Source organism: Papio anubis, chromosome 9 (genome assembly GCF_008728515.1).
Source record: "Papio anubis isolate 15944 chromosome 9, Panubis1.0, whole genome shotgun sequence".
Classification (NCBI taxonomy): domain Eukaryota; kingdom Metazoa; phylum Chordata; class Mammalia; order Primates; family Cercopithecidae; genus Papio; species Papio anubis.
This window is the reverse complement of record NC_044984.1, coordinates 58492722-58519471: the sequence shown is the minus strand read 5'-3', so window position 1 is coordinate 58519471 and position 26750 is coordinate 58492722. Positions and strand designations below refer to the sequence as shown.

At 37.7% G+C, this 26750-nt stretch overlaps 1 protein-coding gene across 2 annotated transcripts in view; it reads right to left on the bottom strand.

The window, feature by feature from the left end:
• Positions 1-26750, bottom strand: part of SRGAP1 (SLIT-ROBO Rho GTPase activating protein 1) — a 318550-nt gene that overhangs the window by 33351 nt on the left and 258449 nt on the right. Inside the window, exons 11-17 of one of the 2 annotated variants that reach the window (XM_003906716.5) lie at positions 25615-25642; positions 21254-21356; positions 17702-17762; positions 17490-17567; positions 15303-15437; positions 3481-3586; positions 550-774 (exon numbers count right to left, since the gene is read on the bottom strand). In XM_003906716.5, the coding sequence (XP_003906765.4) occupies positions 550-774; positions 3481-3586; positions 15303-15437; positions 17490-17567; positions 17702-17762; positions 21254-21356; positions 25615-25642 (736 nt within the window). Of the gene's footprint in view, positions 1-549; positions 775-3480; positions 3587-15302; positions 15438-17489; positions 17568-17701; positions 17763-20700; positions 20735-21253; positions 21357-25614; positions 25643-26750 lie in introns of both variants that reach the window. The other variant, XM_017945988.3, reaches the window with a different exon arrangement.

Below are 26750 nucleotides of genomic sequence, written 5' to 3'. Positions count from 1 at the left end.
GGGAGGCAATACTGCCATGCTAAAAATTTTATCTCAAAAATACATGAATATAATAAATTTACTCAAAATGACCTAAAGGTCTAACTATAATTATAGTTAGAATTATATTCGTAAGAGTGAAAACAAAAATAAGAATGAAAACACATTTGGTTGACAGGGCTCCTTTAAAATGAGAATTTAAAAACATTTTATATGCAACCAAAACCTCTGATTTAGACTGAAAAATAAAATGTCAATCTGTTATCTTTTCTTTATTTAATGTAATGATAAAAGTTAATATAGCTCTACATAATAACAGAAGTCTTTTTCTCTATCAAAACCATGATAGGGTAGATTTATTTAAAAGATAAGAGTCCTTGCAGAAAAGAGAGGGATAAATATGAGTTTCCATGAGTCTTAGTATTCTAAAATTTATCTCAAGTGTTACTGCTTCTTCCTTTTAAGTTGGAAGCATTGGTGGCTTATAGGAAACTCTTTCTTCTAATCAAATGGATAGGTATATTTCCATAATTTTCGGTGGGAGAAGAGGACTACAAGTCTTAGACTTACCAATAGTCATCTCCAGCCATACATTTCTCATAAACAGGGCCGTCCAGCTCTTTAGCATCTGGGAAAATAGTCTCATGGTGGATGATGATGGTTTTGATAATTTCATTCACATGTGCTTGGCAAGACACTTGATCCTGTATTTCTGGGACAGGCATCAATGTTGGGCCAAAGCAAATGGCCAGGTTATAAGGGTCCATCATATTCTCATCGCTGTACTGTGATAGACTACAAAAGGAAACAAGAAAGGAGTTATAAAAGAACAAAGAGAAGAACAGGGCATACATGTTTAATAAGAAGACACTTCAATACTTTAATAAGATACTTCAACTTTAAGTTGGCTCAGCAAACTCCAAAGAAAGTGAAATGACATATGACCTTAACAAAGTAGAAACTGAGAGGGGATTCTAAGTCCTATTTGCTTAATTGCATTTTTCAAAGTCAGGAGGGGGTTTAATATAATACTTACTACAATGGAGACCAGGATCACGTAAACGAGTTTTATTTGCAAATTTGACAGTCAGGCTCTAAATGCTCCTCAAGTAAATTTGGGATACACAGTAAGGATTTCCATAAAGCTTTATAGATGTCTTTAAAATTGTCTTCTCTCCATTCAAATATATCTCAGATTTTTAGTTTTCTCCTATAAATCTTGGGGAAAGCATAGAAGAAAACAAAGAACCTTTTCTTTGTAACTACTGAAAGGAGCAAATAACTCCAGGCTTCATAATCTGCTTTTGGGTAAGACAATCAATGCTAGGTGACAACCAGTGTCACAGAAGCCGTTACAAATACAAGAAAAGGGGAAAAGAATCCTCAATTCTCTTACTCTATGCAACGCTTGCAAACTGTAGGGGAGATTTCCAGTTGTCTTGTACTAATTTCTACATTCTATTCAATGGGTATTTGTGAAATATTTTCACAGTGATTCAAAATAAGCCAGCTCTTTATTGCTATGCTCCCCGTTCTAGGGAGAGTTTAGATATGTTATCTTTCAGTGTATAGAATGTCAGTCTTGAAAGGAAATGTAAAATCCAGGTGAACATATGACAAATGGAAGGAGAAAAAGGAGACTCAACTACCTTTGTGAGATGATGACAGATACAAAGAAACTGAGATACCACATGACATACTTTACCCTTTTTTTTGGAAATAAGATAGTCTAGAAAGTAGAAAATACAAAAGCATAATTTCCACAGCTAACATATGTTTTTCCCTTCTGCCATTTCTCAAACACACAATATTTTAAAAAATTCACAATAACAGTAAATGATCATGTTACAGATCATCTTGAAAATGGAGATTCTGAATAAGAATGGCCTAATTTCCAAAAGACACACTTCAGCTCAGTGGAGACAGTCACAGTTAATCTTTCTGGGTCTTTAGTGCTGGCTTGCAAACAAAAACGTGATGTAAAAATGTTATTTCCAAGTTTTGATTCTGCAGTAAAATAATAGCTTATCTCTCTTTTCACAATCCCCATCCCAAGCATCCTGCCCTAGAGGCTGGGCCCTTGTGTCTGCGTGAAGGCAGGTGCAACCAGCCAGAGGGCCTCTGGGTAGCACCACTGGAAGCAATGCCAGCAACACCCATGGTGCATTTGCCATTCTTCTGAGATGCGTAAGGAGTTAGGTTCAGGTTTTGAGAACTTTCTTAATTAACAGACTGCTTTCCTAGTCCATTATGGATTATTAGTTCACAGAGGATTTTGTTCAGGTATGTCAGGAAGATTTGGTAGGAATGGTATGGAGGGGGCCAGTAGGAATGCAAGGTACTCCATCCTGGGGTATGGTGGTGGTGCGTGGCGGGGCAGGCAAGCCTCTGGATTTTTAAAACTGCCTGAGTGACTGTGTTTCCTTAAAGGTAAAAATGTACAGCGTCTAGCCTAAACATAGTTTAAACCTATCTCTCTAGATACTGCTTATTTCTGATGGTGATTAATGTACCAAGGGGTTGCTACTGTCATCTGTGAATGTTTTAGGCACCACAGGTCAGCAGTAGAGTTTCTTTCTGTATGGTTCTCTGCCAACATTTCCCTATTGTATGATACTTGGCTCCCGGGGTCAAGCTGAGGGGTTATGATTTCAGGACTAGTCAGCAGGATTGTAATAAGTCACCGTGGCTTTTGAGAACTCCAAACGTCCCATGAAATACCGAAAAGAAAATACCCGAATTTTAGGAAAGGAGAATCCATGCTAGCATGAGAAGGCATTTCCCCAAGTTTATTCAAGAAGTTGATGCCCCTGCATTTCTTTATTTCCAGCTGCTTAACTGAAATGCTGAATAGCAAGGGGATTCTTAGTAGGACGTGGGGAAGCTGTTCTTATAACGGAACCCATACAGCAGGAAGTAGCATAGCTGAAAATCAAGCTGCCGAAATTAAAAGAATAAAGTTCTTTGAAAATTATGTAGTAATTTAAAAGATTTGTTACTTTGTTTAAGAGAACATTTTGAGGTATTTTCTTCTTGATAAGGTCTCATTACAGTGAATTTGCAGAAATTCTTTTTTGGATCTGTGTACAGCTCCCATCTATGATTTTCTTCCATCCCCAACTACAATATTAAAAAGTCACAGAAATTTTCCGCAACGAACAGCCAGTTTCCATCATTTTGACAAAAACATTCATGACAGTTTTGGATGGAAGTTGGAAAAACACTGAATAACACTTTTCACTGAAAAGTGTTTTTTTTTTTTTTTTTTTTTAAAGTAATATTTAAATATCTTTGCATTTGTGGCTACAGTTTCTACATCCAGGGTAGGGCTTTCATCTATCAATGACGCTGATCTGCTAAGGAAAAATGTACCTTCAGTCTACATTCAATCATTTTTCTCTTTGACGCTGCTGATAAATGGAACCCAATGTACATTTTGCAGGATCCAAGAACAAAGACAGAATTCAGATGGGCCTTTTGTTAGAGCATTCAGGTACTTACTGATTGAGGAAGGCAAAGAGGTATCTCATCACTATAAGGACCGACCTGGGCAAAGTCAGGAGGAGTTTGCGGATGTGAAGCGCCCTCTCATAGAGATTATCTATTCCTACAGACGGAAGATGACATGGTGAGAGTCCTTTCACTCGCCACATTTAAAATAGAACATTGCAGTACATGGATTACCAGTACACATCTGAATACAAGCAACACCTTGCTCTTGTGTGAGATGCAATTGTAACCAAAACAGTGAATAAATGATCGGCTTGAGTATACCACCATTCCAGAGGGCTTCTCCTCTGACCCTCACCGTTTTCTCTGACTTTCATGGACTTGGCTTTGAGTAGTTTAGAGTCTTCTAGATTTAAAAACCATTTTTTTCCTTTGCTGCTAATTCTAAATTTTGTATCTGATCTGATTTCAACTTCTTCTTGCTGCACACTAACCAAAGTAGCTTTCTGGGGCAAGGCACCCCTTCCCCAACTGTTATGCGTTAATTCATCATATATTTGTCTATGACTATGATCCAGGCAATGTGCCAGGTTTAGAATCTCTCCTTTCTCAAAATTACCATTGCATTTTACTTAAATGGCTTTTCACCTTGTATTACATTATACCATCAATATTAGGACAGCCTACCAGGTTTCAAGCACTAGGAATACATTAGCAATACAATTCCTGCCTTCATATGATGTATGCCCGTATGTTTACAGCTATTTATTTCCTTATCTCATCCTCCCTGTGGGATGGTGAGCTCCCCCAAGAGAGGATTACCTGAGACTAGTGTTATGCTACCTCTTCGCCGGGAATACAAACTGTCCAAAGTGTCTCAGTACTAAAGTGCTTATGAACATCAGCAAAAAGGTTACCACTACAACACATTATTGGTATAATTCTCTATATATTTAAGAACACATTTTCACATTTGCTGTCTAAGTTAAAGGGAATAACAAACTTTGCAGTAGGCGGAGCACACACTGTCATCCCCATTTATCAGATTAGGAAAATAAGAACTGGGCTAGTGGCATACCCAAGGTCAGCAGGCTAGAAGGGGGAGAGCTGGGACCACAACCTATGTGTCCTGTTTCGTAAGTCTGGTTTCATAAGTCTGTTTCATAAGTTTGTTTCCTGTTTCCTAAGTCTGGTTGCCTTTCTTCGATCCCAAGACTACAACTTTGTAGAGTTGTACCTTTACAAAGTACAACTTTGAAGATACCCAATAAGTATATATTTAAGAAAATATTTCCAAAAAAGTAGTATGTTTGAAAACATTTATGAAGCTTTCTATACTTTGTATCACCATAGTGTTCTTAATTGCTCTTGAGATATTCATGAAAATACCTGAAAATTCTCAGTCCATAGCCTCTGACACCATAGTCAACTCATTCTCCTTATTATTATTGTTGTTTTTTAAACCTTCTTCCACCCACAAATGTGGATAACTCTCCAAGATTTCTACCTGGTCCTCCTCAATGGCAACCTCACCCAGTTGCAAAGTTACAAACATCACTTCTAAGATGACATCTTTGCTTCATTTTTCTCCCTTGAATGGAAACGAAGTCCTGTAGTTTCTAGTTCTAGATATCTCACTGCTAATTTTCTAATTGAAGTCTTGATTATTTCTAAATTAGACTATCAAAATACTCTCCTAACTCAGTTTCCCTTTCCAATTCCTCTTGTATCAGTGGCTCTCAACCTTGACTTGGATTCACTTGGCGAGATTAAAAATGCTGATGCCTGAGATTCTTTTATGCAGCCAGAGTTGAGAACCACCGTCTTAATTACTCTTGCCAAGCTCATTTCCCTGGAATCTTGAGTGCTGACCCCAGCTGTTTTCCACTTATTATCAAACTGGGCATTTTATTTTCCCTTCTGCATAGCTGAAAAGGTGTGAAAAATCTATTAGCAATATTCTTGATTAACCAAGAATGAGTTGACAAAACAAGCAATAATTTATCAGGATTCCTGGGAAAAAAACACTTCCATTCCCACCTTTAAGTATGCCAGAGTTGGAACCGTAGCTCTGTCATCTTTCAGCAAATGCAATTTCAGAAACTCTTGAACCAGAATGTAAGTAAAACATTATCATGCAATTAACATTCTCATTCTTTCATTTTTATTCTTTCACCATAAACCTAAAATTTATAATAGTGTGATCTTAGTAATACTGAATTGGATATATTACATTTTGCCTTTTTTATTTGTAAAATATTTCAAAATGGAAAAACTATAACACTATGAACAAGGCAGATTAGGGTTATATCTATTGCATACAAGCACTTCAACATACTTCTCAGGCAGTGGTCTCAATTTTTTTTTTCCCTGAAAAGAGGGAATAAGATGCTTAAAAAAGAAGTTATTCAACAGGTGTATAAATTCTCTCAGGCCACAATAACTCAATAATTAAGTTATCAACATTTCCACCCAATTCAGTCCTAGTAGGATCAAGACATGTCCCAGAGTAAGCTGTTTATCTCCATGACAACTTCAAGTGATATGTGCAAAACCACACTGTACAGAGAGGGAAGATGAAATGCCTACAGATGAAGTAATTTGAAAGTCACTGAGAATTTAATGGGGGGAATTTTGTACCTTTAAATACTATTTCAACACAGCTGCATTATTATCTCATATCAGAAATTAACTGGTTGAATGTTTATTACCTAAAATAGCTGATTTTATAAAAAGTGTAATGTTGTTGCTACTTTAAGGAAGACAAAGATGATTTAGCATACCTGTATCTCGAAAGCCTATCTCTAAAAATGAAAAAGAAAAACCCTTCAAAAGCGAAATTATACATATTATGATTTATTCTTAAGACAACAACAAAACTTCTCCCACTGTTTATTGAGGATCTTGGGTGTTTCAAAAGTGAAGTTTCCTCATTCTCGAAGCAAATCCTCATTTTAAAGTTAAGGTCGAGGCTAAGGTGAGAAAATTGCTTGAGCCCAGGAGTTCAAGGCTCCAGCGAGCTATGATCACACTACTACACTCTAGTCTGGGCAACAGAGCAATACATCATCTCTAAAAAAATTAATAGTCATAAAATTAAGGTCAACAATCAGGGACAGGATTTTTGTAGCTTAACGCTAGTTTTGAAGGCCTAGAGTTAAAAACAAAAGGAAAGGAAAGGATGTAAAAAGAACCACTCTTACTATATTATTCATCTTTAATATTTGTCAAATCCCATAGATGGCCAGTCACTCTGGAAGCTACATTCTCTATAACTACAGGACATAGGCGTTACTTCCAAGAGGTTTTGTTGTTGTTGTTGTTGTTTTTGAGACACAGTCTCACTCTGTCATCCAGGCTGGAGTGCAGTGGGGCGATCTCGGCTCACTGCAACCTCCGCCTCCCAGGTCCAGGTGATTCTGAGGCCTCAGACTCCCAGGTAGCTGGGATTAGGAGCACCCACCACCATGCCTAATTTTTGTATTTTTAGTAAAGAGGGGATTTTGCCAAATTGTCCAGGTTGGTCTCGAACTCCTGGCCTCAAGTGATCTGCCCATCTTGGCCTCCCGAAGTGCTGGGATTACAGGTATGAGCCACCATGCCCGGCCCCAAGATGTTTAATCTTAATTCAAAATCCTCTTGTTTCTGTCTCTTGGTTCTAAACTTAGTCCCCTCTACCTCTTAAAGGCAGTTCTAAAATTTTATTTAACAAGAATTGAGGGAACAAATATTTGTACACCAGTTTCAGAGTAGCATTATTCATAATAACCAAAAGGTAGAGACAACCTAAATGTTCATTGACAGATGAATGGATAAACAAAATGTGGTATGCACACACAATGGAGCATTATTCAGCCTTAAAAAGAAACGAATTTCTGACACGTGCTACAACATGCATGAGTCTGGAGGACACTATGCTAACTGAAGCTAGTCACCAAAAGAACAAACATTATATGATTCCACTTATGTTAGGTACCTAGAATAGGCAAACGCATAGAGACAGAAAGTAGAAGAGATAAAGCCAGGGCCTGGGGCAGAAGTGCAGAAGGATGGGGAGTTATTGTTTGATGAGCACCGAGTTTCTGTTTGGGAAGATGAAAAAGTTCTAGAAATGGATAGTGGTGATAATTGTGAACGTACTTAATGCCACCGAACTGTACACTTAAAAATTGCTAACATGGTAAATTTCATTTTTTTAAAATATATATATATGGTTATATATATATATGGTTATATATATATATATGGTTTTATATATATATGGTTTTATATATATATGGTTTTATATATATATATGGTTATATATATATTACCACAGCAAAAGAATGAGGGGGTATGTGGGATGTGAATGAAAGATTTCAGGGGAAAAGCAACAAGGACATAAGTGACACCAAAAAGACTAGATAAAGTTATGTGAGGCAGATGTACATTCTCTATAACTACAGAAACATAAATCAAAGCAAAACAGAACTGCTGGCATTCCTGAAGTAGTAGCAAATCTATTCGTCTTGAAGGCTTCCAACCGTGATGGCTGTGAGCAGGACTCCCAATTCTACCTGGCTGGCTGCTCAACAGGCGCGCGATGTGCCTGCGACAGGAGCTTTGCTCTGGTACAAATGACTCATTTACTCTTGAGTCCAGTTAGCGGGCAAAATTTATGGTTGCTGCTGACACTCTGATGAATGTGCATTCCTAGCTGGCTCTGAGTGTGGCAATTCATGGTCTTTCACAATTTCATGCTGGAGGGAAAGATGGGTCTTTTCTTCCCCTCAGAAAAGTTGTCAGTGAGGAAAATCAGTATTTCATTTGGACTTCTTGTAAGCTGGGCTTTGTTTTCCACAATTCAAAGTCTCATGTAATTAGGTAAAAGTGGCATTCATCCAACCTTGATCACATGCTCAAAGCTCCCTGGGTTAATTTATGTTCTTTTCCCAGGAAGGCAAGATTCTCATGTTAGAGTCCCAACTTCCCAGCAGGCGGCTCAGACAGCTCCATGTAAATGCATGTGAAAAATTTACCATAAAACACAAGTTACTTCAGCAAATGGCAAAAAGTTCAAATGGTCATCACTCTGAAAATACCGGTTCTTCTGTGGACTATTTGTAGAAGTATTGGTTTGCCAGAAAACAAATAATAAATCACAAGATGCAAATTTCTCCTTCAGTATTAAGGCAGGGAAGGAAATTCCTCGGTGGCCACATTTAGAAACTGTTTATTTAACAGTGGGTACACACGTACTTGTGAGTTCCACAGCCTAACAGCTGGCATTCAAGATGAATGTACCAGTTTCAGGACATTTTTAGGTTCACACTAACAATGTCAAGGTGTTCATCAAACCTTTGTATATAATTGTTTAATAGACTGACTTCTGTGAATTAAACCATTGATGCCTCTCCTAAATAACAGCACTATAGAAATACATACATAGATGTTTCCTGTTCTGCTGAATTAACATATTGAGGTTAGGAAAGAAACTGAGTCTTAGCCTAGAGAGCTTTACCTACTCAGTTCAGATACTCAGCCTATTAAATATTTTTAAGGATAAAGGAAAAATGAAGAACATTATTATAAGGCATCAAACAGAAATTTAGAATTCAGAGAGAAAACCACCACGTAGGTCCATAAAGCTGAAAGAAATTCTTATAGCGAAAACATATATTAGAGCACCAGAAAAAGAGTTCAAAAATGTTTTTCATGAAATAATCAGAAAAGGCAAATAAATTTAGGTACTAAGAAGCTCATCATAGTATTTTGGCATAATTGCAAAATCACTGGAAACAATCTAAATGTCTAAACTAGGGGATTTGTTACATAAAATAGAAATCGTTATAGGGTCACCAAAAGCTATATTTTGAAAATAATATTATTGAGTTTTAAAAAAGTGGTTTATGAAGAGCCAGTGTGGCGTGACATAATTTTTGCAACAGCTTGGCTGGGCACAGTGGCTCACGCCTTAATGCCAGCACTTTGGGAGGGTGAGGTGGGTGTATTGCTTGAGTCCAGGAGTTCAAGACCAGCCTGGGCAATGTGGTGAAACCCCATCTCTACCAAAAAAATACAAAAATTAGCTGGGTGTGGTGGTGCATGCCTGTGGTCCCAGCTACTTGGGAGGCTGAGGGGGGAGGATCACTTTAGCCTGGGAGGCAGAGGTTGCAGTGAGCTGTGATCATGCCACTGCAATCCAGCCTGGACAACAGAGTGAGAGCCTGTCTCAAAAACAATTTTTTTTACAACACCTTTATTGAGATATAATTAATATACGATATAATTTACCCATTTACAGTTTACCAATGATTTTTAGTACATTTAGAGTTGTGCAAGATCACCTCAATCATTTTAGAGTATTTTCATCACTTTAGAAACAAACCTCTTATCCATTAGTGGTCACTTGGTACAATATAATTTTTATGAAAAGTACATAGGAGTGGTGTACCCACAAAATGGATTATTATTTTGCAATCAAAAAGAATGAAGTACTGATACCTACTACAACATGGATGATCCTTGAAAACATTATGCTAAGTGAAAGCCAATCACAAAGGACAACATACTGTCTAATTCTATTCATATGAAACGGCCAGAACAGGCAAATCTATAGAAACAGAAAGTAGATTAGTGATTGCCTAGGGCTGGGGGTGGTGGTGGTTATGAGTAAATGGGGAGTAATTGCTAATGTTTGCTAACTGGGGTTTCTTTTGGGGATAATAAAAATGTACTATAATTGATTGTGGTGATGGTTGCACAATTCTGTGACTATACTAAAAACCACTGGCCCGTACTCTTTAATGGATGAATTGTAGAGTATGAGAATTATATCTCAATCAAGCTGTTTTACAAAGTACATAAGTACTGTAGAAAAACTCTGGAAAGACACTGAAAATGTTATCACTATCCCTGTGTACAGAAATTACAATTCGTTCTTAGTTTATAATTTTTCTACAGTGATAACGTGTTAATTGCATAACATTAGGTTGGTGCAAAAGTAATCGTGGTTTTTGCCGCTGAAAGTAATGGCAAAAGCCACAATAACTTTTGCAACAACCTAATAAATAATTAAAAAAGCACTGACTACTCATTTGATGATTTAAGGAATTATTGTTTGTTTTAAGGGTATGATAATGGTATTGTAGTTATGTTGCATATTAACATGAAACATAATATTTGTTGTTGTTTGTTGTACACAAAATGTGTACATGCCAGTGGTACTCTTTGGGTAGTGGAATTATGGAATTTTGGTAGACAATATTTTATGTGCTTTTGTGCATTTTTCAGGTACTCTACAATGACTTCATGTTGGTTTTGTGATAGGAAAAAAAATTCTCCCTTAAGAAACCATTTCCTCATATCCAAGTAGTCATCTAAATAATAACACCTAATGCAAAATGAAGTGAAAATGTTTCATCTGGGCTCACAGCCTTAAGGCAGTCAGAAAAAAAACATGAATTACTTGAGTGGCTTTTCTAGGGCAAGTCACTTGAACTTATGCCCTAGGAAATCCCAGAGCCATGATACAGGGATATTCTAGAAGCTGCCCAGACTTTGTGGGTATGACCTGGAGCATTGACAAAACCACTCACAAAGTGAATGGTTAAAACAAAACAAAACAAAACAAAATAACTCTTGGGTGAGAAACTGAGAAACTACCAAGTTTGTCACTTCAAATTTATGTTGCATTTGGTTTTACCATGTCTTCATCCAGATAAGTAATCTTTAAAAAGAAATGTACAATAAATTGGGGAAAAAATAGTGCATTTTTTTTTAAAAAGGCCAAGATAAATTTCCTTTGACTACATGTATTTGTAAGCTTCCAAAGAACGTGGTCACTCAGGGTCATAAGGCATAAACATGGCTGGATAATTACTCAACACACACACACACGCGCACACACACACACACACACACCCCTTTCCCCAAACAATCCAAAAATAGGTAAGCGAAAAGTAGTGGGTGCTCCAGAGACTCATGGGAACTCTTAGAAAAGATGAAAAGGGAAGATTTTTCTATACAAAATAACTGTCATGTGAAATTACTTTAATAGGGAAAATCACACCCAATTACAGCAATGCTTACAAGATGACAAGAGTAAAAACAATCTATCAAACAGATCTCTCTTTCCTGTAAAATTTCTAAATCTTTGTTTCTATTGTATATTAACTTAGCCTGCATTTATTTGTAAATATCTTACCTTTCCTGCTATATTTTAAGCCTCTTAAATGCAAGAATCAAGTCTCTGAATCCCTAGAAAGTTTTATACATTGTAGGCAATTAATCAACTTGGTTCAAATCATCAAAAGTCTGCAATATTGATAAGGGGATACAATGATAAAAGATGTATTATGCTACTCAAATAATTTATTGAAAATCCAGGGAAAATGCAGGAAAATCCAGGAAAAATGTATTATGGTCACATTGGTAAGAAAAAAATGCTTGCTTAGAGATAATAACATCCAAGAATCCTCTCCTTCTTAAGAGGTTAAATGTTGGAGGAAAAGGGGTTGTTATATAAAGAGGTTGTTAGTGTCAATATGTATATTTTTGAAAAACCTGCCATTCTGTAAAACTGTGCACTAAAAGTAACAAGACTTATGGGGAAAAATAGGGTTGGGGCAGACTACTCAACATTTATGAAACTTTGTAACTAGAGCACTAATGAAAACATTAACAATCCTATTAAAATCCAAGGATTATGAATCCATTGATTTTGATTAATCCATTGTTTTATTACAGGAGGGAATGTCATTGTAGCTTCTTCATTTGCACTTGAGCACTGCAGGCACTGCCTATATGAAAGTTATCTCCATAGATTTTTTTCCTTGTAGTTTACATATTTGCTAAATATGACTCTAATTGTGAGAAAACTTGACATGGATTATTACAAAGCATTTAATGTGCTGGGAAAAATCATGCTGGAACCAATGTAACTTGAGGATAACACTAATATTTCTAAATTCATGTGAGTTAATTATGCCAAAGAAACGCATATTTAGCAGAACAGACAGATTGCTAAGTAGCTAACCCAGGTACTGGCATATGTGACCAGAGTTTATAGTCAGAGTAATTGTAATAGTAGTAATGATGACAGCTTGCAACACTTACTGAGGGTTACTATGTGCCAGGCATGATGTTAAACCCTGAACATGGACTATCTCATTTATTCTTCACATAGACTCTATGAAGTAGATGAAGAAACAGCTATTTAATAAGATTAAGTATTAATCTTTGCTAAAGTTTATACAAAGTTGGAAAGTGGTAAAGCTAGGATTTGAACCTAGATCTTTCTGACTCTATGGCCTCAGTTATTAAAAACCACTATGAAATGTTATTTTTCACCTAATAAAAGTGTGAAATGATTCTATAATGGTAACTGACAATGTGGCCCAATGCTCTTTATCCAACTGGTACATGTACATGTTACAGCTGACATGATGTATGGACCTAGAAAACCACTAAGCATTGTACAGCACTTGTTATTTTTCCAGACTTAAGCTTTTTGGCTAGGATGTGAGGGAAATCTTTGGACATGGCCAAAGGAGAATTCCAGAAGTGAGACACCTCCTTTTCATTTCTTTCCAGCTGGGTCAGAGGTTCACTGTGATGACTCAGGCTACGCAAGGGCTGTGGAATGGACGTGCAGCTGTACTTCTAAATTCCAATGGGACATCCGACTGGGGAGGATTATGACCGGGAAATTCATACCCAACTGGAGCCAGGACTCTACACACCAATGCGAGACAAAGAACTTGTGGTGGAATCTTGACTTTTCAATTCATTTCATCTATAAATTCTATTTAACTTAACATGCTCCAGGAATTAACTAATTCCTAACATTTGGGACTGGCCAAATGTTAGGGCTGCAAAACTGAGTAATTCATAAATCCATAGGCCTGTGGAGCTAATTGTGGGCACTTCATTGAGCATATTCTGTGCCAGGCACTCTTCTTGGCATTTTACACGTATTAACTCACTAAATTCTCACAACCCTATGATGTAAGGAGTAATGTTCTCCCTATTTTATAGGTGAGGAAACTGAGATGCAGAGAGCTTAAGAAACCTGCCTAAGGTCACACAGCCGATGAGCGTGTGGCAGAGCTAGGATTTGAACTAGGCTCTTTGAATCCAGAGTCTCCATTCTTACCCTACTGCCTAAACTCCTTCTCTAGCAGTAGGAGACAGAGGGGTTAAACAAATTATAATGTGGGGAGATCAGAAAAACTCTAGACATACGTACCCAATAGAATTCTGGGAGAGGAGAAAGTGATTAATCCTGGTTGGAGTGGTGGGGAGGACAGAGTTGTGGGAGGAGTGCCAATTTGGCAAAGCCTTCACAGCAGATGTTGAATGGTTATCAGGGACAGCTGAGGAAACAGCATAGGCAAGTGGATGGAGGTGGGAAATAGCCTGGCATGTGTAGTCTGCTACTGCTGAAATATACAGTAAATATGGTAGGGTAGCAGGGGAGGACTGTGTAGCAGAAGAAGATATCAGAGAGAGGAAGAATTCAATTCTATGAACTGGCCATGCCATGGAGTTTGCTTTTTCTTTTTTTTTGAGACAGTCTTACTCTGTCACTCAGGCTGGAGTGCAGTGGCACGATCTCGGCTCACTGCAACCTCCGCCTACCAGACTCAAGAGATCCTCCTGCTTCAGCCTCCCAAGAAGCTGGGAATCCAGGTGCATGCCACCATGTCTGGCTAATTTTTTATTTTTAGTAGAGATAGGGTTTTGCCATGTTGCCCAGGCTGGTCTCGAACTACTGGAGACCAAGCAATCAGCCCACCTTGGGGAGTTTGCTTTTATGTGGGAAATACTGAAACAGGTTTTAAAAAGGGGAGAAAGCAAGCAACCCAGTTTTTTTTTTTTTTTTTCTTTTACTTGCTGCAGTGTGGAGAATGGAAGGATGCAGGGCCGGGGTCAAGGGGTAGGGGTTGGGAAAGGAAGGCAAAATCTAGAAGTAGAGTCCATTTAAGAGACTCTAACTATCCCCAGTGAGAAACCAAGGTGATGGGGATGGGGAAGGAGGGATGAGTAGCGAGATTTTTTTTTGAGGCCGGATCAACAGGACTTGTTGATTCAGGTGGGGGGGGGGGGGGGGGGACTGTAGGGAGGTTTCTTTATTAAGAGTAAAAAGTTGATTCTTATGAAGCCTAAGTGATTGAAGTCAGCTCTAGACTCTTGCTGGGAACTCGGACTTAAAAGGGGTCCTGTATTTTTAGATGCATGGATCCTGATTGTGGCTAATAACTAATTCATGGTATCATTATTTTCACCTTCCTTTGTATAGTGTCAAAAAGCCCCACTGAAGTAAACAGCAATGCTGTACTTTGCCAATGATTATCAGTTTCATAACATGTCACACACAATCCCAGAGCAACTCTGCCTATTAGCTTGGGTTGCCCACTGACAGATAATTACCACCTGGTGTTCCTGCACTGTAATAAGGATCTTTGATCTCATCTTACCCATTTCTTGAAATAACATTCAAAGATGAATAAATTACCCCACTCCTAAAACTGGTTGAGAAAAACCAAGAACCAAAAGCCAAGAAAAGGTCACATTTCCCAGCTTACAACTTTCTCCTTTCCCTTAGGCGGCTGGCACCTGCCTTTCGGCTCAGTTCCAGCCATGAGTGGGAAGCTCCTGGCTTTCTGGAGCCAGAGGATGTTCGGGAGCAAAGCCCACTCAGTCGAGGGCGAGGCCATAGCTGGGAGGATGACTCGCACTGGATCCAGAAAGAAAGCAAATGGTCTCAGAAATATGGTGGTAATGGAGTAATGGTGGGAGTGGGGGTGTGTGGAGGGGGGCCAGTGCCTTTTCCAGGAAGTTGGTTAGTGAAATAATTCTGGTGGGAAAAGACGAGAAAGAAGTCCACTTACTGATACAAGAAATCAGATCATTAAATCTTTCCTTAGGAAAGAGGGGGTTTTCCAGCCCACGGAAATAGAGCTTCAGAACGCCAGCAACTGAGTTAATATCATGGTTACTCTGGTCATCAGCCAAAGGATTTTCACCTAAAAAAAAAATTTGTTACATTTATAGTGCTTCTTTTTATCTGAACAAAAATATATTTCTATGAACACACACACTGCTATATATACATGTATCTTTTAATTACACTTTATGAAAGATTATATGGTACTAAAATTAAAATAATTGGTTTAGATATCCCACCCCATGATTAACCTAAAAGTAGCTGACTAAAATAAAGCTTTTAAAATCTTATGCTACTAAACAATCCCTGGGTAACTAAACAAGTTACCCAGATCTTAAAAATAAAATATTGTGGAATTTATAATTTTACCCAACCCCCACTTTTTAAAAGCTGAAATCTGTAATCTTAGTTAGACATGAATTCAAACACTACATCCTGTGTTTCTTACCCTACTGGAAAAAAGGCACACACACACATAGTCTGTCTGGCTATGCTATGTGAGTCAGCAAAATTTATCAGAAATGTCATAGGCTCCACTGAATTGTGAACACCTACAATTAAATAAGTAGGTATTTCCCAAAGTGGCATGGTGGTGTTCACAGCACATCTGAAAGCTGTCTTAGCAGAGGGAGATTGTACAATCAGATAGAGGAGCTTGAAAATGTACCTTTCACGTTACCAAGGAGTTTGTATAAAAAGTGGGAATTTAAAAAATATATCATAAATATAAAATTACGTATTTTTTATGGTAAACAACTTTAAAATATTAGGTAACTAGTCTGGTGTTTCTCCCTTAAGAATTAAATTAAATTATTAGGCAACTAGTCTGGTTATTGTTCCTCTCAGAGACAAAATCCTTAAGAAGTTCAACATAAAATACAACCTTAATTCAAATTCTGTTTTTTATTTACAGTTTTATGCTTCTCTTCTAAAGTTCACAAAAAGTGTGCACTGCATTTTAATGTATTTTTTTTTTTTTTTTTGCTTCTTAGGGCAATTTATTTTTAGGGATTTGTTTGTTCCCTTTTCTCTGTTCCTAGGGCATGAAATCATTGAACATGAATTTATCAGAATATAATAATTACTATTATTTTTGCCCACTGTGAGAAAGCCTCACCCAAGCAGATCACAAACAAATAAGAAATACTGGGAAAACTTCCAAGGAAAAATGATAGCGTATTTTGCCTGTGGTGGCTAGCACAGAACCTGATACTTCATCATATTCCAACTTATCCTGAAGATGGCCAATGCACGGGACTTGACACATGTGGCTGCTCTGCTCTAACCATCAATTTTTAGTTTTGCAGATGAGGAAATCGAGGCCAAATAGGAATTCAGCGACTTGACCCATATCACATGCTTGATTAGTGACTGAGAGTCTGATATGATTCTAGGTCTGCCTGACATGAAAGTGTGCAGCTTTGCTAATTATAATGTGCTAATTGGAATGTTTCTAACATAAGGAAATTATATGTGCTTCAGGTGATGGATATCCTAGTTACCCTGATTTGATCATTACACATTGTATGCCTGTGTTAAAACATCATATATACCTTATTGATACATAATACTATTACGTACCCATAATAGTTAAAAATACAAAATTAAGGGAAAAAAAGTACTGACATTGAAAAAAGATAATGTATATGGTAAATGACCCAGTTTAGTAGAACTTATTTGACAGCCAATTATGAACAAGCATAAGGCACCTGCTAGGGTCACAGGGAAGGAGTCTGTGGACAGTGAGAAGAAAAAGGGAAGAGCTCCCGACAAAGGGAGCAGCTGGGCAGCTGGGAGGAGCTGCCTCCCTCACCTGCTATCCAGGCCCAGGGCTGCCCTGGCCACTCTTCTAGAACCTTTCAGCCCCACATTTGCTATACCTGGCACTGATTATCAATGTCAGCCCTCAACCAGGATGCAGAGCTCATATACTTTTCTAATTTTAATAACAAGGGCTTATAGTTCTGGTCCCATTTCTCAGCTATTTTTAATGGATTCTTATAGCTGCACCCCTAATGCAGTACATACAAAGAAAGGTTTTGAGGATATACAGAGTGAGGGCGTCACTTCAGTTTACAGAACATGATGACTTTTCAACATGGTTTGCTTATAGGGATAGACATGCAATTACCTCTCTCAAATGAATTTTTAATATCATTGACTTCCACCTGGGAACCAGACACTCTGAAAATCCCCTGATGCTGAAGACCTACAGAGAAAAGAAGGCAAAGAGGATAAAACTCCCATCACATTGTCTAGGTCCCTCTTTTCCCAGGAAGTAAATTTACGGAAACACTCCTAGTGATTTTTTAAGAAATCAGAATTCTGTAGTTTATGGCTTACCATAGAGATTGATGAACCGAATACAGCTTTCCACAATGAGGGGAATAACCTGTCCTGAGTCCTGGGTAAACGGATAGAAACCAGTTAAGCTCAAGGGAGAGGTATAAACCCCTCATTATAATAAGGCTTACAGTTTAACAGTAATTAAAGAGGGATTTTTGCAGTTCTGGAGCAAACCAAATTAAATACATTTAAGGCAATCCTGTTTCAACTTACCCTGCTCTGCCTAGAGATGTCAAAAGCTAATTCATCTCTTTTCTTATATTAAGACTCACATACCAAAATGAATATGTGAATAACTCATTTTTAAAAGCTTATTTATGCAAGTGATCAATCTTTAATGGACTTAAAAAGAACCCTGTGTGTTACAATCATAGCATCTTCAGTTTGATTGGCTGTATTCATCATGAAAGGCAACTTTTCAGCCATCTCAGGATTCTCTCTCTGACATCCCTGAGAGTACATCACCTAGATGACAAGTTATAAAAGGGCTTCCATATCTATAGATGCCTAATATGAGAATTGTTACAGAGATAATTAAAACATGTATTTATTTAGTTTACATCAGAACTTACAGATTTTTCATTATTACATTTTCATATTTTAAGGAATAAGAAAAAAAATGGCACAAATGTACATCGGAGTAGATCGTTTTTTTAGAAAGGAACATTTTTGGGCCTTCTTTCCCCACGTCTTGTAAAACAGTCACTGCCTTCTACTAAACAAATGTAAATTGTGGCAATGTTTTAAAACATGTATAGGATGACAAATGAGATGAAGGGCTGCTGAGGTCACAGTTAAATATGTACCAATGCCATGTACTCCATGAAGTTACAGAAGGTTACTGACTACAGAATTATTTTTCATGTATTTTTAAGACTCTGCTTTTTCAGGAATTAGATCTTTTTTAAAAAGCCAAAAAAACAAAACCACTGGGCTCAAAAATGATTAGCTGACATCAGGTATTAATTCATGAGGAATTTTATTTTGAAATGCAAAAAAAAGTTGGTTGTCTTAATATATTAGAACAATTCAGAATCCATTAACCTTTCCAATTAAGCAGTGGGGGAAGGATTGGGAATAATGCAGTTCAGCAATTTAAACTCTTTACTATTCCTAGAATGGGTATTATACTTCTTAAGGAATTGTCTTATTTTAGGTTTTAAGACAATCTAATCAGTGTATAAACCAGTTAATGGCTCAATTACTTCTGGAGCCTGTATTAAGTTTCTCTAATTAGTTAATTTGTTTTAGGAGTATAAATTTTATTAATTTCTTAAAGAAGAGTCTTAAGAATAAAGACACATTTTAGTGTGGACTAGCTGGCTCAGGAACAGTAATGTAATTACATCACAACTTACTGAATATGTGAAAGGATTTTTCTTTAAGATGTAAGTGTTTTAGGGGTAGTAAACTATACGAACAATTCATGGAACACTAATCTGAAAGCAACATATTTTTAAATGTGATAAAAGGAGACCATTAATTTACATCTCTGCTGAACTTAGTATTAAAACAAAAAGAAAAGCGAAGAATACAAGGTTATTAAAAGGAAAATGTTTGCACTAAGAAAGTTCTCAATAAAAAATGTCTTAGGTTTTCATATTTTTAAAAATGTCCTTGTATTTACATTTACTAATTGCTCTTTTAAAAAGCTATGATCAGTATTTCATTCAGATATAATTAATTTTGTAGTCAAAAAGTAATGAGTATATGTGAGTTAATTTAATTTAATTTTATAGATTTCAGATGCATGCGTAGAAAACGTAAGAAAATATAAGAACAATGGATTGCATTCCATCTATCATTCAAACTAATCCTTTGGTGTCAGTTTTCCCATGACAAAAAGAGAAAAAATGGTTTTGCCTTTGCTGTCTTCACAGTGACACTGTAGAGATTTCAAGTGAGCAAGCCCGTTTTAGAAGTGGAAAGGAGTCCTCTGTATTGTTTCTATTACCAAAGATTCTTCAATGTGCCATCTGGGCGGTGAAGAGCTTCTATAAGTGAATTTTCCATGATAGCTGGTTTATTTATTCTTTGGTACCTCAATTTACTTTCATTTAACTGCTCCTAATGAAAAATCGAAAAAATATATAAAATGTGCTTTTCTATCACCTTAAGCAGCCATTCTCATACCATATTATCAAATACAACAGAATCCTATGTCGTCTTCTTGCAGCTTTTCTATATTCTCTTTCTCTGCCAGGACATCAGCTGCATATCTCATTGCCTTCATTTTATCATTCCTCTCTCTCCATCTAATTTGTCCCTGCTTATAAGCCAGGGGCTGGGAAAATAGATAATCAAATTTGACAATAATTTTATATTAAATTAGAGCCAATAAGGTTCTTCTGGATTTAAGGCTTAAGGCAGATTTGTAATTGCTATTTAGGTTCTTCAGTGGCTTTTCACTTAATTCCAGAGTAGGGCTATTTTTAAGGCTGCCAGAGGTTTTAATCTATGTATGTATGTATCTGTCCTTACACATGCCGCGTGCACATTTATTTAATTGTTAGTACACAAATTCAACAAACAGACCTAAGAAAGTAAGGCATCTGTAACATATCATTAAGGGAGGTTATTAATGATGTGGTTTCTCAGATAAACTTAGTTTGCAGAAACACTGCAGCCCATGCCATAAAATGTGAACTATGAAGGAGAAAGCAAGCCCTTTACTTCTTTGTAAAATTCACACTAGGGTCCATAATCCAGTATTAAGTGTGTATTTGGTAGACTTTCCCTAATAAAAGCCCTTGATCAAACTTGGTACATTTGCCAAACACATAATGTAAAAAGTAATAGTTTAATGTACCCATTTTTCCTCTAGTGTTTGACTGCTACAGTTTCTAAGTAAAACCCATTTACAAACCTGTCTAATTTCCAAATGCAAACATTTTTCTTTTAAAAACCTTAACAATCTAATTAAAGCCAAGCATGAGCACGACTTGAAAATGATACCAACAGTGAAAGAGCACCCTCACGTCCCTCTAGCACTATACCTGATGTCTTGTGTGCGAGTTTCTTCGTCCTCGGCTAGAAGCATTATCAGAAATACAGGATGAAAAAGAAGACGAAGAGTAAACACAGCAGAGATACAAGGTATAGATCATAGGGTCTTACAATTCATTCAATATAATGAATTCCTCAAGTCATGGGAAGTCAGAACTCCTGCTGTGCTTCAGAGCTAGCCTAACAAGCAGACTTTAAAGAATATTTTGTGCCATCTCGTTTGCACGAGTAAAAATACAACATTTTTATCAGGTTGCTTTTTAACTTTCTGTATAAATTATGGCTCTTTTAAAAAAAAAAATAAGGAAAGAGGGCTTTCTTTTGTGCCCACATAATAATACCCACATTTATTCTCTCTTCTGAAGACACTCAACCCAAATATTCTTTACTCTCTGACTTCAGGAAATATTATATTGATTTTCTGGGAAAGCAAAGAGCCCCAGGACAGACTTGGACATAATGACCTTCCTCCTCTTACAAGAGGCTGAGACCATTATAGTAAGAAGCATGGAGATCAGCCACCCAGATGGCTGGTGCCAGTACCTTGACGAATGTTTCCAAATCCCCATTAAACAACTTAGTATTATACTGTGAGCGGGGCCTGGACTTCCTGTGTTTCTGGGGCTTAGGGGGAACATTTGGAGGCCTAAGGGAAGGGAATATAATTACTGAGCATGGCAGAAATCAAACAATAAATGAAACATCTATAGGTCACATCAATATTACAAAACATGGGAATCTTGGGTTCCTTCCCCTCCCCCAGTCACAGGGGAAAACAGTCCTTCCCATTTCCCATTTATTTACTTTCACTTCTGTATCAAAAAACACACAAATTGTTTATTCACACTGCTGTTTCCCTGTATGTTGCAGCTGACATTTGTTTGTTTGCTGGTTTGTTTTAAAATACACACTACCAAGTAGACTCGTTAGTTATTTAGCCAAACGTTACACACCAGCATTCTTGCTCTCTGGGTTACAAGTCACACAGTAAGATACAACCAGTCATAAAGATTAGGGCTCTGGTAGATCCCCAGATGAGGAATTAAATATAACATTTTTAGGTAGATGTAATTTTTTTTAATTTTTATTTTTTAAAATTATTATTATTATTTTTTAAGACAGAGTCTTGCTCTGTTACCCAGGCTGGAGTGTAGTGGAATGATCATGGCTCACTGCAGCCTCCACCTTCTGGGCTCAAGGGATCTTCCCACCTCAGCCCAAGCAGCTAGGACTACAGGTGCATGGCATCATGCCCAGCTAATTTTTAAATTTTTTGTAGAGACAGTGCCCCCTATGTTTTCCAGGCTGGTCTTGAACTCCTGGGCTCAAAAGATCCTTCCACTGTGGCCTCCCAAAGTGCTGGGATCACAGGCGTGAGCCTCCTCACTCAGTCCAGCAAACCAATGCAAGTAACATCACATCTGTTCGATACCCCTCCAGGAGTAATGGGATTTTATTTTATGCAAAAGTAACTATTAATGGATTGCAAGTAAAAAAAATAGTTTGGGTTCACTGCTTTTTCTAATTTGGTGGACATACAGGTTCGCATGAGTTATTATTTCTTTAGAACGAACTATTCCACCACCTAAATATCTGAGGATGTACTCGTTTATGCCACTGCAGACTCTCTTCCTCTCCAGTCCGCCCATTTGCTCTGGTGAATAAACCATTCTCTCTGACATACGCCCATCTAGTGCAGCAGGTAGTATATTTAGAAACTCTGTACCACCTTGCCCTGTGACTGCAGAGAGGGAACCTCTTTTGCTCTCTCCCGTTAGTGGAAAGAAGGCCAGAATTACCTGACTCAACTTCTACTACTGTGCTGAATGAAATACATGGAAGGAGAGCCCTGAGACCTGTCTCTGGATGTTTTAATGCAAAACTCCTTCTTAATTGCAAGGCTTATAGGAGGATACACACCACACCGGGAAATTGTGTAAAGCCCTTCATTAAGCTTCAGACTCTAGGAAAATTTATCTTTTTTAGTTCATTTAGTTTTAAGTTCAGAAGGTCTGGTTCATATACCAGATCCCAAGAAGTTACACGGAAGCCCGACTAGCTTCCTAAGACACTATCATGTATGGAAACAAACCTACTGGTACAGCCTTCCATAGTTAAATTCTAAGACCCTCCCAGTAGATGGGCTCATATGATGAATGGGGTGCACAGCACCTGAAGTTCCACAGTGCTGGCGAGGTTAAAAGGAGCCTTTGTGAGTGTCTAGGAGGGAATATGGAAACTTCTACCAGGCAACCTATCATTTCCTGCCATGGTTGCAATTTCTGAGATCTCTTTTATACACTGAATTCTGGCCATTCATGGAGGAAAGAATCTGATAAGTGTAAAAAGAACAAAACAACCAACCACCAAAGGGTTTAACCCTACATACTTTATTTCATCCACTCCTTTCACTATTTTAAAAGTGTTTTAAAATGTGGATTTCATTTTTATTCAGGTATGGTGAGGCCAAGGATCAGGAGACAACTACCACTGAAAAGATAGTTTGTTACTCACAGTTCCCAAGAGTTGGGGACATGCCCCACCACCAGGGAAGCCACAGAAGGAAGCACCAGGGTTGGTCAGGAGGCAGAAGGCACAAAGGAAAATGTGGGCAAGAGTCTTTATTGTGGTTCCCACTGGAGGGAATGGGAGAAGCTGGGGAAGCAGGTTTAGAATAGGCTACTTGGAATGATTCCAGTGGGCTTTGGGGCATAGGGACTGTCCCTAAATTGTCCCATACCTGGCCTTGGGGTGATTAGGGAAGGGGAAGAGTGGCCTTGAGTGTCAGAACCATGAAGGAGGTGGTTGGAGGTAGGTCCTCTGGATCACCTGACTTGCATACAAAAGGCACACTTGCAAGCCAGTTCTTACTACTGCTAGGAATTGGCTAATCCTGGGAGGGGCAGTACTTCTGGAATCAGCAAGGCCCCAAGATACCAAAGCATGAAACTAGAAAATGTGGTTATTACAATAAGGTCCAAGAGAGCTTCACATCTGGTGATATTTGGAGAAGCTGACAAAGCTAAGGAGATTAGAATTGTGTTTGGTCACTGATTCATGGAGCAAGCCAATCTTGTAGACGGAGCCAAAAACCTCCAATGCCCTGAATCATTGTCCCCGCATGACTGGGAGACGCAGGGTGATGCTGGCTAATGGAGGGATATCTTTTGAGTCTTCTATCAAAGGCCTGAAAATCACCTCTGTAGGATTCTATAGTATGGTAAACGTGAACACATGCAAGTTATGAGAGGAACTTGGAATGCAAACGAACTGCCTGAGTGCTTATCAAAGTAATTTCCATGGTGGAGGTCTGACGATTCTTGCTCTGCTACGCCCACATCAAGTGAACAGAGCCAGGGATGTTCAACATTCCAACTGCGTGACTCATTCTGACTCTGTGGCTACCACATGACTTCCTGATAATCTGGTTTCCTATAGAGGATGCCCACATGAGAGGAAGTACTGGTCAGGTTGACGTGAGTATCTAGTCTATTTGGCAATTATAGCTCGCATTGCAAATTAATATATTTCCATTTCTGCTTTTGAAAAAAAATCTCTTTTTTTGAAGTGCCTTACATTAATTATAATTGAGAAACAACAGGTAAAATAATTGATACTGCAAGGAGATGCTACAGGTGAAAAACATCTCTATAAGCTGCATATTACCAGGTTGAGGTTACAGTCCTCTTTTTCACTGACACAGTGAAGAAAAACCTCAGTGTTTTTTTCTTTTATTAGGTTTGGAAAAGTCAGGAGCTGTATCTTTCTAGTTGGTTTACCAAGAAGTATAAGAGGCTTCCTTATGAATAAGCTGCCCAGCAATAACATCATAGATCCTTGAAAGTCGACTTGCCAATTACTGCAACAGATATACCAGTGTTCTAAATGCCTCTTATTTCAAAGATAACTCAATTTCAAAAGTGCAACATCTTGCTATGCTAATTAGATAATTTATGTCTGTTGCACAAATGGTGACATAGAAAAATAAAAGTTGCCACAAACTTTCCCCAACCCAGATCAGAATCTGCTGCCCAAATGGCTTTTCCTTCTTGTAGTAGCTTTACAATCCTCCCTTGATTGAAGAAAGTACAATATGGGAGTATGTTAAAAGTTAAATGTTTAAAGTGAATCAAAATGGAGAATATATAGAGAGCTAAAATCTTAAAGATATTCGATATAGCTCTAATTTTTATTTTTAGAGATGGAGTCTCACTCTGTCACCCAGGCTGGAGTGTGGTGGTGCAATCTAGGCTCACTGCAACCTCCGCCTCCCGGGTTCAAGTGATTTTCCTGCCTCAGCCACCTGAGCAGCTGGGATTACAGGCGCATGCTACCATGTCGACCTAATTTTTTGGTATTTTTAGTAGAGACGAGGTTTCACCACATTGGCCAGGCTGGTCGTGAGCTCCTGACCGCAGGTGATCCACCCGCCACAGCCTCCCAAAGTGCTGAGATTACAGGCTGAGCCACTGCACCCAGCCAGCTGTAATTTTTATATGACTAAAGGAAAATAGGAACAGAAAATAATTATACTTTCTACTTATGCAGATGTACATCATATTGTTTTTTTAAATTAAACTATCAAATCAAAAGTCCTGTCACACTATTTAGAAACACTTGAAGTGTTCTGGATTAGATAAACCAAGCCTGTTTAACTTAGGTTTTTGTTACCGTCTCTGCCTATTAAAGAGCTTTACAATTCCAGAGGGAAACCTTAAATAAGCCAGAACATACCCAGTCTTGTGAGAAGCCCAAACATTTCATGTTGCTATGCTTTGTCAAGCCAAAACTATCTCCCGTATTCGTTAACAAAACATGTTAATTCTTTCAGCACTGAAATGGTTGCTTCTTGTTAAAGAGAAAGTGAAATATGCTATAAGTTATATGATAACATATTTTCCTACCTTGTAGTCATATATTCAGCTCTATGACCTGCAGAAAAAAAATTAAAGTAAGTAAACTGAATGGAATCAGTGGACTGTATGTGGTACTCTTTTGTATCTCCTGTCCCTTATTTTAAAATGTTGAATTTATAATAACTTACACATTTTTATGGTAGAAAACATGAGGATAGCATATGAAGATAGACAAATAATTCAGAGTTAACATTTCATAAAATCTATACATAAAATGCAATAAATTCTATAGATTTGAGAATCATGCTTCGCTTGGCAATTTGAGGTGGTTTTTTTTTTTTTTTAAGAAAAGAAACAAGAATAGCTGCTTGATCATAACTGTAAGCCCAAAAATGAAATACAAATAAGATACATCCAAGATTTACATGTTTGCTATTCTCTCTGTTTTGACTGACACTTGTTGGGGAGAAGGATGGGGTCAAATAGAGTTGAGAGGGTTCAATTTTCCTTAGACTAAGTTGGTGTTCTTTCTATAATATGAATCAGGGGACTGGAGAGAAGTTGTATTTTGTAATCAGAAATGACATTTGTGAATATTAAAGTACAAGGACATTAAATGATACTACATTCCACCAGCTTGTAAGCTAAAAGCCTTTCACGGAGTTCTCTGTCCATTAAAACACAAACTTCTTATACATTTGGGTTTCTTGACTTGTTTTAAGCAACAGGGCTGAATTTTTGTAGTGCTCCAACAATCGGCAATAATTTCAAGTTTGCATGTGTTTATTGGTTGCTTTGTACGTTTAGTGAGGAGTGCTGGGAAGGAATGTGGGAAAGTTGAACCATTCAGCTGGTTTGTTTGCAAAATAATGATATGGTCTTGAAACAGCTTGAAAATATAGCTGGCAGGGGATGGTCATGTTGCAGCACAAATAGCTAAGCCCAGCCTATCATATCATAACGCAGTGATTCAGATTTCTAGGGCAAGGCCAACATGACAATGGTAAAGAAAACTGGCTTGTTGGGAACGGTGAATCAACACTCCCAGGCTGCAGCAGAGTCTTTTACTCTATTATCTCCTCTTGAATAACAAATAACATAAAGGATTTGATTAATATCTACTGATAAAAAAGGGGCAAACAGTTAAAATCTGAGACTACCTTTCTTTACATAGGGCCAGGCCA